The sequence below is a fragment of the Danio aesculapii genome, chromosome 2 (genome assembly GCF_903798145.1).
Source record: "Danio aesculapii chromosome 2, fDanAes4.1, whole genome shotgun sequence".
Classification (NCBI taxonomy): domain Eukaryota; kingdom Metazoa; phylum Chordata; class Actinopteri; order Cypriniformes; family Danionidae; genus Danio; species Danio aesculapii.
Window position 1 is genome coordinate 20,963,616 of NC_079436.1, and position 14,011 is coordinate 20,977,626.

General features: G+C 33.7%; 1 protein-coding gene across 1 annotated transcript; it reads right to left on the reverse strand.

The window, feature by feature from the left end:
• Nucleotides 1–7,475: 7,475 nt before the first annotated feature.
• On the reverse strand, nucleotides 7,476–10,165 carry nrn1b (neuritin 1b). The gene is made up of 3 exons (XM_056466292.1): nucleotides 10,041–10,165; nucleotides 9,696–9,840; nucleotides 7,476–9,556 (listed from the first exon to the last, which is right to left on the reverse strand). The coding sequence occupies exons 1-3, from the start codon at nucleotides 10,093–10,095 to the stop codon at nucleotides 9,328–9,330; spliced, it is 429 nt and encodes a 142-aa protein (XP_056322267.1). The 5' UTR covers nucleotides 10,096–10,165; the 3' UTR covers nucleotides 7,476–9,327.
• Between the last annotated feature and the right edge of the window lie 3,846 nt (nucleotides 10,166–14,011).

Sequence of the window (14,011 nt, forward strand, 5' to 3'; positions counted from 1 at the left end):
GACATGCAGCCTCGGACACATGCACTCAATAGAGCTAGTGACATCACTGTGAGGGGTAGGGTTAGGGGCAGGATTAGGTTTACACATTAAAAAGCATTGCATGCAGTCCCATGTACACAATTGAAATTTAAACCAGGTTAGTGTCTTCTGCTAGTGAAGTGCCTTTCCTTTGAATAACAGCCTGGAGATTAAAATAATAGCACATTCGACTCATTTTGAACAATCACTATAACATTTACTTAAGACAGAAGATAAATAATAGTTCAGTGACATCTTCAGCTGTGAATTTTTACTCTGCAATGGGTTTGATGGTTACTATTAAATGTCATAAGTTTTGTTATGCTAGCAATGTTCACAACTGACCTTGAATGAATTCATGGTCCACTTACCTCTAATTCAGCACTCATTTCTACAGTATATGCAAAATAGGACACTTAACATCACATTATAAAGTCTGAAGGATAGTTTCTATGCACAAGAGGGCTTGTGTCTGGGGAACAGCAGCAGATCCCCAGGGCCACTTTATGGCTGACTGTGCAGATGGGGCCTCTTTGAATGACAGCCTCTTATATTAATGATGGCTTCTCGCAATGAGCGGCATCTTGAAATGAAAACGATATGGAAAAACAAACAAACATACACACACAACAGAACTAAAATGTATTTTTAAAGAGATTTTAGAGATGTTTACGTGGATTTTTTTATGTATTAGAGTGGTTCCTCACAAGAGAATTAAACAGTGTGTACAGCAATTACGAATATAGTTTGTATTATTATTAATTAATCAATTCAATAATTAGCTGTGCACAATAACCAAAGTTGTCAAATTTGTGTTTTTATAATTAGCAGAGCACAGTAATGGAAATTATCTGTCATCTTCACCATCTTCGTCTTTATTTTTAATTAATTGATTTATTTATTTTTATCTATGGATAGTTTCATGTATTTTCTTGATAAGAGCTGTGCACAAAAAGGAAATAATGTTCATAGCATTCATGCTTTTGATTGTTTTTTTTGTTTTGTTTTTTTTAATTCTATTTTTAGTAGTATCAAAATAACTAAAAATAGGATCAGGATAACTAAACAGCTATTTTTTTATATTTGGTCACACTTTATTTTAAGGCGTCCTTTTTGCAGTGTAACTATTCGTTTAACAGAGTAATATTAATTAATTACATGTAATTGGTTAGGGATAGGATGAGGGTTAGGTCTATTTATTTGCATGGAATTGTGCATAATTAAAAGTAATGTCTATAGCCAGTACAGTTGTAGTTATTAGCCCCCCTAAATTATTAGCCCCCCTGTTAATTTTTTCCCCAAATTCTGTTTAACGGAGAGCAGATTTTTTCAACACATTTCTAAACATAATAGTTTTAATAACTCATTTCTAATAACTGATTTATTTTATCTTTGCCATGATGACAGTAAATATTATTTGACTAGATATTTTTCTAGACACTTTTATACAGCTTAAAGTGACATTTAAAGGCTTAACTAGGTTAATTAGGTTAACTAGGCAGGTTAGGGTAATTAGGCAAGTTATTGTATAACGATGGTTTGTTCTGTAAACTATCGAAAAAATATATAGCTTAAAGCAACTAATAATTTTAACATTAAAATGGTTTTTAAAAAATTTAAAACTGCTTTTATTCTAACCAGAAAAAAAGACTTTCTCCAGAAGAAAAAATATTATCAGACCTACTGCGAAAATTTCCTTGCTCTGTTAAACATCATATAGGAAATATTTAAAAAGTGGAAAAAAAGTCAAAGTGGGTCTACAAATCTGATTTCAAGTGTACATGGAACATGTGAAACAAGGATACCTTAAAAAGTGTTACCGTTTTTCTTTAAAGTAAAACAACAACATTCATCATTCATGTTTGTTTGCTTGTTTTATTTATTGATTGATTAATTGATTGAAACATTTCTGTAGATTAGATTAGATTCAACTTTATTGTCATTTTACATCTACATGTACAAGGCAAAGAAATGCAGTTTAGGTCTAAGCAGGAGTGCAATAACAGCAAGTGCAAGATATATATATATATATATATATATATATATATATATATATATATATATATATATATATATATATATATATATATATATATATATATATATAAGTGCAATTATCAAAAAACTGTGGGTAATATTTACAGATGGATGTACTATGAACATAATATACAAGTTGTACCTATAATCAGAGATTTACAAATAATAAATATTTGTAACATTTATAACTCTGTTACTAGTAGACTTTTAGTTTATCTATTTGTAACATTGGAACTGTAACATTTACTATAGTGCAAAATAATAAAAAACTGACATCTTTAGCATTTGTGGTTGTTTGCTTGTTTTATTGCATTAATGGAGAATTTATTGATTTATTATTTGTTAGTTTGTATGTTTATTTGTGATGCACAGTCCAGGCATGAAACAATAAGATTTAAGCATTTGTTTTATTTATTTGTTAGTTGAATTCTTTGTGAATTCTTTCTCGGTGGTGCAGTGGGTAGTGTTGTCGCCTCACAGCAAGAAGGTCGCTGGTTCGAGCCTTAGCTGGGTCAGTTGGCATTTCTGTGTGGAGTTTGCATGTTCTCCCCATGTTTGAGTGAGTTTCCTCCGGGTGCTCCAGTTCCCCCACGTCCAAAAACATGTAGTTTAGGTGAATTGGGTAGGCTAAATTGTCCATAGTGTATGTGTGTGAATGAGAGTGTATGGGTGTTTCCCAGTGATGGGTTGCAGCTGAAAGGGCATCCCCAGTGTAAAACGTGCTGGACAAGTTGGCGGTTCATTCCGCTGTGGCGACCCCGGATTAATAAAGGGACTAAGCCAAAAAGAAAATGAATAAATGAATTCTTTGTTGTTTTTTATATTGCTGCTAAATAAAATCACAGTGAAAGGATTTAAAAATAAAAGTGCTCTGTCCTTCAGATAAAAAAACAGCAATCATGCATACTGTATATCCAGCATTCTATCCCACAGAAACAATGTCATTACAAATGTTTACATCTTCATGACATTCGGAGCACTATTAAGTTGGACCTCTGAAAACCTTCATGTCTCTCCTTGACTTGCATGCATTCAAACATGTCATCTGTGTGTATTATTCATCCGTTCCACAGGATCCTCCGCCTGCCCCATTTATTCACACAACCTCCTCCATTATTAACATCCAGAAAGAGCCTGGACTCTCTCCGTTTGCAGCCCATCAAACTGAAGCCGCAAGGGCCTCAGAGGCTCGACGTGACAGTGATTTTGGAAGCTGTAACTGTAGTTAAGTATTTTGCCAATAAATAACATTTTCTTGATGAATTTAAGCAAGACAAAATAATAATTCCTCAAAAATACATGATTTAAATAGGCTCCAAGCAAGCAATTTTGTGTTTAAAAGACATCTAACAGACATCTAAACATAGGCTTCTTGGCTAAAACTTATTTTAAATTTGGGATGTCACTGAAAATCTAATATATGTCTAACAATAGTCGAAATGTAGACTAGTTGTCTACAAATTGACTAGTCAAAAATACTGAATGTTTGTTAGATGTGTAACCAGCTTATGCTTTTGATGTCAGATTTTCTTGTTGCAATTAATTGCTGAAGCTTTTATTATGATGTTGGGTATTGTCTATATATAAACTGCAATATAGGGTTACTTAAACAGGTTTTTTAACAAAAGAGACTTAGTGTATTTCTTTATTCTATATACATGTTCAAAGTAAACAATTTAAACAAACTAAATTGGAAAAGGTACACAATCCAACTTGAAAAAAGTTTAAATTACTTGAGGTTTTTTTTTTTGTTGTTGGTTTTGTTGCTTCAATAATTCATAATATATTGGTAAATAAATTAGAAGGTATGGTATTAGAGGAGTAGCCTTGGATTCGATAAGCAGTTATTTAAAAAACAGGCAACAGTTCGTGGAAACTGGCAACCATAAATCTTCATATCTAAATGTAAATTGCGGCGTACCACAAGGATCAGTTTTAGGTCCAATATTGTTTATAATTTACATTAATGATATGTGTAAGATATCAGAGTTGTTTAACTTTATTTTATTCACAGGTGATGAAGTATCTTTTGTTGTGGGGATAATTTACCAAAACATATGGAGTTGACTAAAACAGAAATGAATAAATTCAAATTGTCTTTAAATATAAGTAAAACAAAGGTTATGTTATTTGGGAAATTAAAAAGTAGACATAATACAGATTTAAAAATTGATAATGAAGTTATAGAAAGAGTATATGCAGTTAAGTTTCTTGGTGTTGTACTGGATCATGAAATTAGTTGGAAACCTCAAATAAATAATGTGATATCAAAATTAGTAAAAACTGTAGCAATAGTTTTTAAAGCATGATTTATCCTGGACAATAAATCAGTTTTTTCAATAAATCAGTAGTATAATATAACACACTTATGTTGCCAGAAAAAAAGGCCTATAAAAAGTCACAATTTTATTTCATCATGTAATCAACATGTGCAAATAGTAATGTTAATTATTAAGTTAAGTCTCCATGCATTGCTGTTGAACACCACTTCAAAGACAATGCAGATCTTCTTAAAAACACTAAAAGTTTAAATAATAAATAATTAAATTGTATTTTGAAGTGCGAACAACATCAATATTGTACATGTTCATTATTACAATATATTGAATTACTGAATATAATGACATGAATATATGTACTAGATACATTAATCAGAATACATATCATTATATTCAGTATTTTAATAAATTGTGATAATAAACATGTACAATATCAATACACAATATACTGAATTACTGAATATAATGATTTGAATATGTATAATGTATAATTTATCCTTGTTTTAACCAAGATGCCTGTCACGATCACCAGCAACCCAGCCTGTGCAGATCACTAATGGACTACAAATCTGCTGACATAAGGACTACAAATTCTAGTCATGCACCACACACACACCTGTTCCAGATAACGAATGATTACACTCACACAGCTGGAAGCTGCTCAAAGACTGATTAGATGGACTTTAAAGGCAGCACAGACACACATTCTAGTTGTTGAGTCTTGTTACTGTTTGTGAACTTTACAACGCTGTTTTCTTGCCTTGTCTTTCCGTGTTAGACCTTTGCTTTGTTGTTTTGTTTGTTTACGTTAAGTGCCTTTTGACCAATCGCCTGATTATTTGACTACGACTCTGAATTTCCTGTGTGCATCTGTTGTCCCTGAATTGACTATTGCTTGCCTGACCATCTCTGTTTAATAAACCTGCATTTGGATCCGCACTACTTTGTCCAGCTTTCCAATCACATTATAATGTCTATGTTTTGAGGTCTATTAAACATAAAATATCTTGATGGGCTTCTTTAAATACTGAGTAAATACTGTGTCCTACTGATATTTTCTCACTGAGATGATGCATGGTTTTCTCACTGTTTGTAAAGAACACTTTCAGATTCATCACATATGCGGCATCATCTGCTCTGACATCTTAAATATTTCACATAATGATATTCATCAGAGGCATTTCCATGGCTTGTACTAAACTTTTTATGACTCGTACAACGGTCTTATCAGCTATTACCCAGATTTTCAAAACACATGATGTATTTGAAGTGTTGAAAACACTTGCATATTCAGAGATTTGATTAAAATCTATCTAAACTTTAACCATGTACTAAATATGTTTTTAAATAATAGCTTCATGTACAGACAGCTTTGTTGTCAAAAATAAAACTTTTTGTTTACACAGATCCCCAAAAACAAATAATTCGTTTTTGACTTGATTTTGGTGTTGTGTAGTTATTATAAAATGAAGTTACATTGGGTAATTGTACAAAGATCCAAATCTTGATTCGAACAGACATGCAATATTATTCTAGAATTTGTCTGACAGAGACATGTACAGTCTGACCATACATTCAGATCAGCTTTCCACCCAGAAAGGGCAGCTGTCATAATGAAACATCTGACATTTTGTACATATCGTTTCTGATGATATTTAGCAAGTATTTAACAAATTTAATCTGGGACAAACATTGGACATTGGATTATCCATCATTTGGCCTTTTTCATATTATTGCAGATATGCTGATAGCTTTAATCAAACATCAGCAGATAAATATTGATGCACAATACATGTATCCTTCACCAGCCACTTTATTAGTTACACCTGTCCAACTGCTCGTTAACGCAAATTATAGAAAGGGGATTTAAGTGACTTTGAACATGGCATGGTTGTTAGTGCCAGACGGGCTGGTCTGAGTATTTCAGAAACTGCTGATCTACTGGGATTTTCACCCACAACATCTCCAGGGTTTACAGAGAGTGGTCTGAAAAAGAGAAAATATTGAGTGAGAGGCAGTTCTGTGGGCGCAAATGCCTTGTTGATGTCAGAGGAGAATGGCCAGACTGGTTTGAGCTGATAGAAAGGCAACAGTAACTCGAATAACCACTCGTTAGAACCGAGGTAAGCAGAAGAGTATCTCTAAACACACAAAACATCGAACCTTGAGGCAGATGGGCTACAGCAGCAGAAGAACACACCGGGTGCCACTTCTGTCAGCTAAGACAGGAAACTGAGGCTACAATTCGCACAGGCTCACCAAAATTGGACAACAGAAGATTGGAAAAAGGAATCTTCAAAAAATCGAGTCTCGCTTTCTGCTGTGACACTAGGGTCAGAATTTGACATCAACAACATAAGGGCATGAATCCCTCCTACCATGTATCAATGGTTCAGGGTGATGGTGGTAGTGTAATGGTGTTGGGGATATTTTCTTGGCTCACTTTGGGCCCATAAGTACCAATTGAGCATCGTGTCAATGCCACAGCCTACGTTAGTATTGTTGCTGACCATGTCCATCCCTTTATGACCATCTTCTGATGGCTTCTTCCAGCAAGATAACACACCATGTCATAAAGCGTGAATCATCTCAGACTTGTTTCATGAACATGACAATGAGTTCACTGTACTCAAATGGCCTCCACACTCACCAGATCTCAGTCCAATAGAGCACCTTTGGGATGTGGTGGAACGACAGATTTGCATCATGAATGTGCAGCTGACAAATCTGCAGAGACTGCGTGATGCTATCATATCAATATGAGCCTCTATCATATTTATTTGTATTACACTGTAAAAAAATGCATGGTTCCACACAATTCATTCATGTTGTCCCAACACAAATCAGTAACGCATATTCCCCCAAAATCTCCAGAGTTGTGTTGTTTAGCTCATTTTAAATAAGTAGTTTAAAATATATTAATAAGTAGTATAATATATAAATAAGTAGCAGCAAAAATATATTTTTTTGAGTTGATCTATTCATATAGTGATCTATATTTAAAACAAACAAAAAACATCATTCTCATTATATCCAGAATCATGCCACTCTGACATAGACATTTCATAGACAATGTTTTCCAATTGCAAAATGTTCTGAGAGAAACCTACTTTTGATGCCAAAAAAAGCACATGCTAAGCGTTCATGCCAAACTGAGTGGTTTATTGTGTTTTTGAAGCTGTCCCGAGTCCAGAGGAGACTTTAAATAATTAAACACTCATGAGTCGCTTACATTTTCTGCTCTGGAATTTGCATAGACAGAGCAGAGACAAGACATTTGCATGTAAAAACTGCAAACGATATTGATTAAATAATTCAAGCAACTCTTATTCCACTTTCCACACACACGCAACATATCCCACATACAGTACAGCACATTGTACTCTCAGGGTGACTGAATGAGATTTGATGTTATTTTGTTCAGTCTCTAGCAAACAAAAAGACAGATGTGCTTGAGTGAATGAATGCCTTTGGGGAACGCTTCGGACCCTCAGCACTGCACGTGTTAATAACCAGGCCGTGGTCCTATTTTGAGGGCCGGGATTCACAGGAAAAAGAGCATCTGTACTTCTCCTATATTCCATCCTGTTTCCTCCATTTTAATATATAGTGTGTGCATGGCTTTAGACAGATGTTCAGGTTTCTGCTGTCATTAAAGAGGAACGCTGGAGGCTCTGTAACTTTAAATAAACACATGCAACTGCTCAGCCTCTGTGAAAAAATATACACTCATAAAAATAAAGGTGTTTTATTGGCATTGATAGCACCATATATAGAGAATATATTCTGGGGAACCTTTCTTTTGTGCAAAAGGATGTTTTTAAAGTAAAAAAGAACTCTTTAGATTAATACACTTTTATCAATGAGGAAGAAAAATATCAGTAAGAAAAAATATTTTATTTTAGGAAAGGTTCTTTAAAGGTTCTTAAGAGAATCAAAATGAAACGTGGCATGTTTATTGGAAACACAAGTAATTATTAATATGCAAAAACATGGTTTTATATTGATTATAAACTGCAGAATTTCTCATTCATATTATTATTATGTTGGTTTATTTTAAGTGTAGAATAATAATTAAATAATAAACCTTTTACAGCCTTTTTACACCATCCTGAGTGTGGGATTGTGTGTATTTAACTGCATTTTATCAAAAGTAACTTGCACTAATAAATAAATCTGTGTAATTACAGAATAATTACACTACACATTTGTTAAAAAGTCTCTTTGCTAAATTACAAAGTTCAGTTTTGAACATCTAAAGTTGTTAAAGCAAAGACAAACATCCCATAATGCTATTTGAAGGCATATATAAGCTTACAAAAAACAGCCTATGTACAATTTCTATAAAAATATGCGGTGGTAAAATTTGTTAATTAATGAATACCTACTTTTTACAGTTTTAAATTTACTTATTTAAGCTACTTAAATGAATTAGAATACCAAAACACAACAGAATTTGCAGTTTCAAGAAAATGATGGCTCTTAATACAAACATTGCATGATTTATTTGATTTGAACGTCATATGTTCCAGATTCAACATCAGAAAAGACACCTCTATAATTGATGGTATTGAAAACTGGCATTTTAATCTTAAAAGTATTAGTGTAGAAATAAAAATCAGCTTTTTCTATTTGAACAGATGGTCTTTAATTTAAAGGATGTTAAATTTGACCATTTAATGATTATAATAATAATATTTTGTTTAAAAGCATGCTATTAATTGCTCCTTGATTCAGAATATTAATTGTTTTTACACAGGAACACCATAACCATGTATTTTAACTTCAAATTAAAGAAATTGTTTAAAACAGTTTCTACTAAGAATCCAAATTTAGGAAATTCTTCAACGCCTATTTTTCAAAAGAGTGCCACGATGTCTTATATTGATCATAAATCACATACTTTACATCAAAACATGAATAGCTTCATTCCAAGAGAAATAAGGGTGCATAATATCCATTTAGTAACTTGTTTCAGGTCAGATCGTGTTTATTACTCAAAAGCAAGCCAAGCCATGAGTGTGGAGAAACACATCAGCAGTATCTTCGGTTCCAGAGGTAATAAAACTAGAGATACTCCATTATTCCCTGAGCATAATTCAAACAAGCTTCCCTGATAGTTCAAGCTCCGCGACTGCAGTTTCAGTTTTTCCCAAAGGTCTGTTCCTTCTTGACAGTTTGCGATTGCGGTGGAGGCACAAGAGTGGAAGTCATCCCAATATCTGCATGTGGATAAACACAGTCTCTCTTAGTCCAAATAGTTTTGGATGGCATGAGCTCAATTTAAGGATATGTCAAATTACCAGTCATATGACGCTTAGTTTTAATCTTCAATTATGCTAGCATACAGTGTGTACTTACGAGCAGATGGTCTGAAGGTTTTCTCTGTCGTCCAGCTCTTGGGTATAGTTTATCATATTTTCTCCAAGACTGAGCAGACAGTCGGAGAAACCTTTAAATATAGTTTCGCATGTTCCTCCAGCACATGCTGTCTGAGTAAAAGAAACTGAAATACAACAGAAAAAAAATTAGTCAGAACATTACACTCAATTTTTCATCCTAAAAAATGCTCGTAAAAAATTCATAACATCCTCGGTTTACAATGTGCAAAGTAAACTACATCCAAATTAACTAAACTGTAACTTTTACAGTAAACTTACATGCAAACAAATCATGAGTAATTCCACTTGAGTTTAAATGTCTCACCTAATTCCAGAGCGAAAAGTACCAAATTATATTTATCGGTCGAGGTCAGACCCATCCTAGCAGTCTGTGGAAGAGATCCAGAATCACTTACTTCCTCGCAGGAAACGGATGCATTTCACTGCGTTCACGCCATCTGCGGTTCCGAGAGAGACGGTCACGCTATCTGTGCTTTAACTTGTAGTGCGCGTCTACTCTGTGTTTTGCGGTAGATTAAAGACGCGTGTGTTTAATGCGCTGCAGTTTTATAATCTTGTTTCATGTTTATTCGCGTAAATGAATTCAAATGAGGGATAATCAGAAATCTTCACTTTTGTTCATATTTGGGTATATAATAATCATGAATTTGCATGTAGGCTATGCTATTATTACTTTGTTTTGCTGTAATTGTGTTTTATTTGCGAGTTTAAAACAAAATTGATAGTATTAAAGTCATTACCCGGCTGTCATGACTATTCACATTCCTTTTCATATTCACAACTTACTATTTAGGTGTTTACTGTGTAATTATGACTGTTTTATTGGTTTATTTGTGTGTTTTTTTTTTTTTTTGTAAACATTTTCCCCTTTTTCATGTGGAATGTTGCTAAATTAATGAAAAATTTTTTTTGTACGAATGTTTATTTTCCCTACTTCAATAACATTTAAATAATAACATACCAAAATCATGTGAAATACTGACTTTTTACCGAAGAGTCATATTAGAAAAATCATTTTTTTAAAAATCAAATTGTTTTCTGCCAACTCCACCAGATTATTATTCTACATGTCCTGATTTACTACTGTGCGAGCACCTGACAGACCAAACGTTTATTCGTGGCACGTTTATTGGAAACACAAGTAATTATTAATTTGTAAAAAAAACATGTTTTATATTGATTATAAACTGCTAAATTTCTCGTTCATATTATTATTAGTATTAGTAGTATTATTAGTATTATTGTAGGTTTATTTAAAGTGTAGAATAATTCGGAGCTTCTGAAAGGACTTTACCCAATGAATTACGAAGGCACGTTCTGAACAGTTTATTTTATTCAGTGCTCTTATCATAATATGAGCAAGCATTAACCAGAATCAGAAGCTGAAAGTGATTTTAATTCCAAACCGAGAAAAAAACGCGCTTTAAGCGCCCTCGGGCGATTGGTTATTGAAATCACATCCTCATTAACAACGTCAGGACAGTTCACACACACACACACACACACACACACACACACACACACACACACACACACGCACACACACACACACACACACACACACACACACACACACACACACACACACAAAAAAACATTTCCTCACCATTTACTCATACAGGCCGCAGCCAGCCTGGTGAAAGGGGTGGTTCTTATTACTCAAAAAGACTTTTTTTTTGCAGTTATTCGCCATTTTTTCTATTAAATTATGAGGTTTAAATACTCCATTTAGTGACATTTCAAGCACTATATAGCTGAGAAAACTGCTTAAACCAACCTAAGCTAGAACCAACCTGAGCAAACCAGCTGGAAATGGCCAAAACCCCTCTAAAACCAGCTGTTCGACTAGCTAAAACCAGCCTAGGCTTTTTATTTTAGTAGGGTTGTCTGATGGTCATCATATCCACAATTTTTGATGTACCAAAATATTTCCCAAATGTTTAGATTATAGAATCATAGAAAAATAGAATAAAAACTGTCACCTATTGTCATTTATTAGGGAATAACAAACTCTCCAGCACTTCCTCAATCAGAATTTAGCCCTTTGTATAATTAACAATTAAAACATAGAAACAATAATGATAATAATAGTACTGATAATAATAATAATGTTAAGCTTTACAATTTTATAGCGTCTCGTAGAAAAATACATTTGAAAATTCATAAATAACAGCAGCCTAATATGTATTAAACTTCACTTTAATATACAGCTTTTGGTGCTTTGTACCTTTTCATTGGTCATCTTTCAAGAATAAGGTCCAAGATTTAGAGTAAAAGTTACTTGTAAAATGTTTTCTATATTTAACAACAATACAGTAGGTCAGTAGTGAAAGATGACTTCACATACGTCAGATTCTGCATGGTCTTAAAGCCTTTGATGGGTGATTATCACAATTTATGACGGCATAGCAGTCAAAATAGGACAAATGAGCTCATGGCAAATTCTGGACCTTAAACTTTTATTAAATTCTTTCTTTTGTTGAACACAAAACATCCATAGTATATGGATAAATACTAAAAAACAAATTTGGAATTCAGTGGCTGTTTTCCCCATTCTTCAGTAGGCCTATCATCCAATTTATTCAACATAACAGAACAAAGAAACAAGTGGAGGATGAGTAAATGATGACAGAATTAAAATTTTTGGGTGAAATATCCCTATATTATTTACTATTTGAAAACCTTTTTTAAAGAAAGTATTATTTAATATTCATTAGTTTTCCTTCAGCTTAGTCCCTAATTTATGAGGGGTCACCACAACAGAATGAACCGTTAAATATTCCATCATATGTTTTACACAGTGGATGCCCTTCCAGCCATAACCCAGTACTAGTAGCTTGTTCAAAGTGATCCAGTTTGAGTCTGACCTGGATTAACTCACTGCTATTCTGCCTTAACAATGTTATAAACTGCTATACAGATATTTAAACTAATGAAAGAATATTAAAATTCTGCCAAATGGATTGGAATAAATTATGACTAACTTTTGTAAGTTGGAACAGGGTTTCAAACAATGGTCCTTAAAGAAATATCCAAAACAATAAGACAAATAAATGTATATACACAAAATGAAAGCTATCCAAAATTTCATAAAAATGAATAAATAAATCTGACCATTCATTCATTTTCTTTTCGGCTTAGTCCTTTTATTGATCTGGGGTTGCCACAGCGGAATGAACCGCTAACTTATCCAGCATATGCTTTACACAGCGGATGCCCTTCCAGCTGCAAACCGTCTCTGGGACACATGCATACACACTCATACACTACGGACAATTTAGCCTGCCCAATTCACCTGTACCACATTTATTTAGACTGTGGGGGAAACCGGAGCACCCGGAGGAAACCCACACGAACGCGGGGAGAACATGCAAACTCCACTCAGAAACGCCAACTGACCCAGCCAAGGCTTGAACCAGCGACCTTCTCACTGTGAGGCGACAGCACTACCTACTGCGCCACCGCGTCGCCTAAATCTGACCATTTAAACAAAAATATAAAGTATCATAATTTTCTCACCCTTCACTTATTGCATAGGCATACCTGTTTGAGTTATGTACTTCTACTAAACACAAAAGAAGGAAATGTTGGAAACAGTGGCTATTGACTTCCAAAATACTTTTTTCTACAATGGATGTAAATAATTACAGATTTCTAACATGCTTCAAAATATCTTGTTTCGTGTTCAACAAAGAAATAAAAGCTCATAAAGTTTTGGAACTACTTGACGGTTATTAAATTTCGAGTAGGCTAATTTTTATGAGTGAACTTTCCCTTTAAATACAGCACTGAGAAGCAGTACACATCCTTTGCCAATAGATGCCACTGTAGACAAATTAGTAAGGCTTATTGTGTGTGTGAAGTTACTGGCAGCAAGTGTTTCTTCAACACATACTCATACATACTCATGTCAAATAGCAACATCCATACGTGTATACAAACACACTCACACCCATTACAACACACACAGTGATTTCTACAGCTGCATTGCTTTGAACTGACATTATTTTCAATATTACATCATATTCAACATTGACACTTTGGCAGCTTTTAATTTAATGATTGTAAATTCGAATTTTTTCTAAAAGTTGAATCATAAATTGTTTGGAAAGATTGTACAAACTATGAAAAAACAAAAGTTGAAAAAGAAGGGCAACTATAATAATTGTAATACAAAGGAACCTGGAGTTTTCTGCAGGATGGAGAACACAATGTAGGCCAGAGGCAATTATCCAGGTCACTGTGGGTCAGAGGCACTGTGCTTACTACACTAAC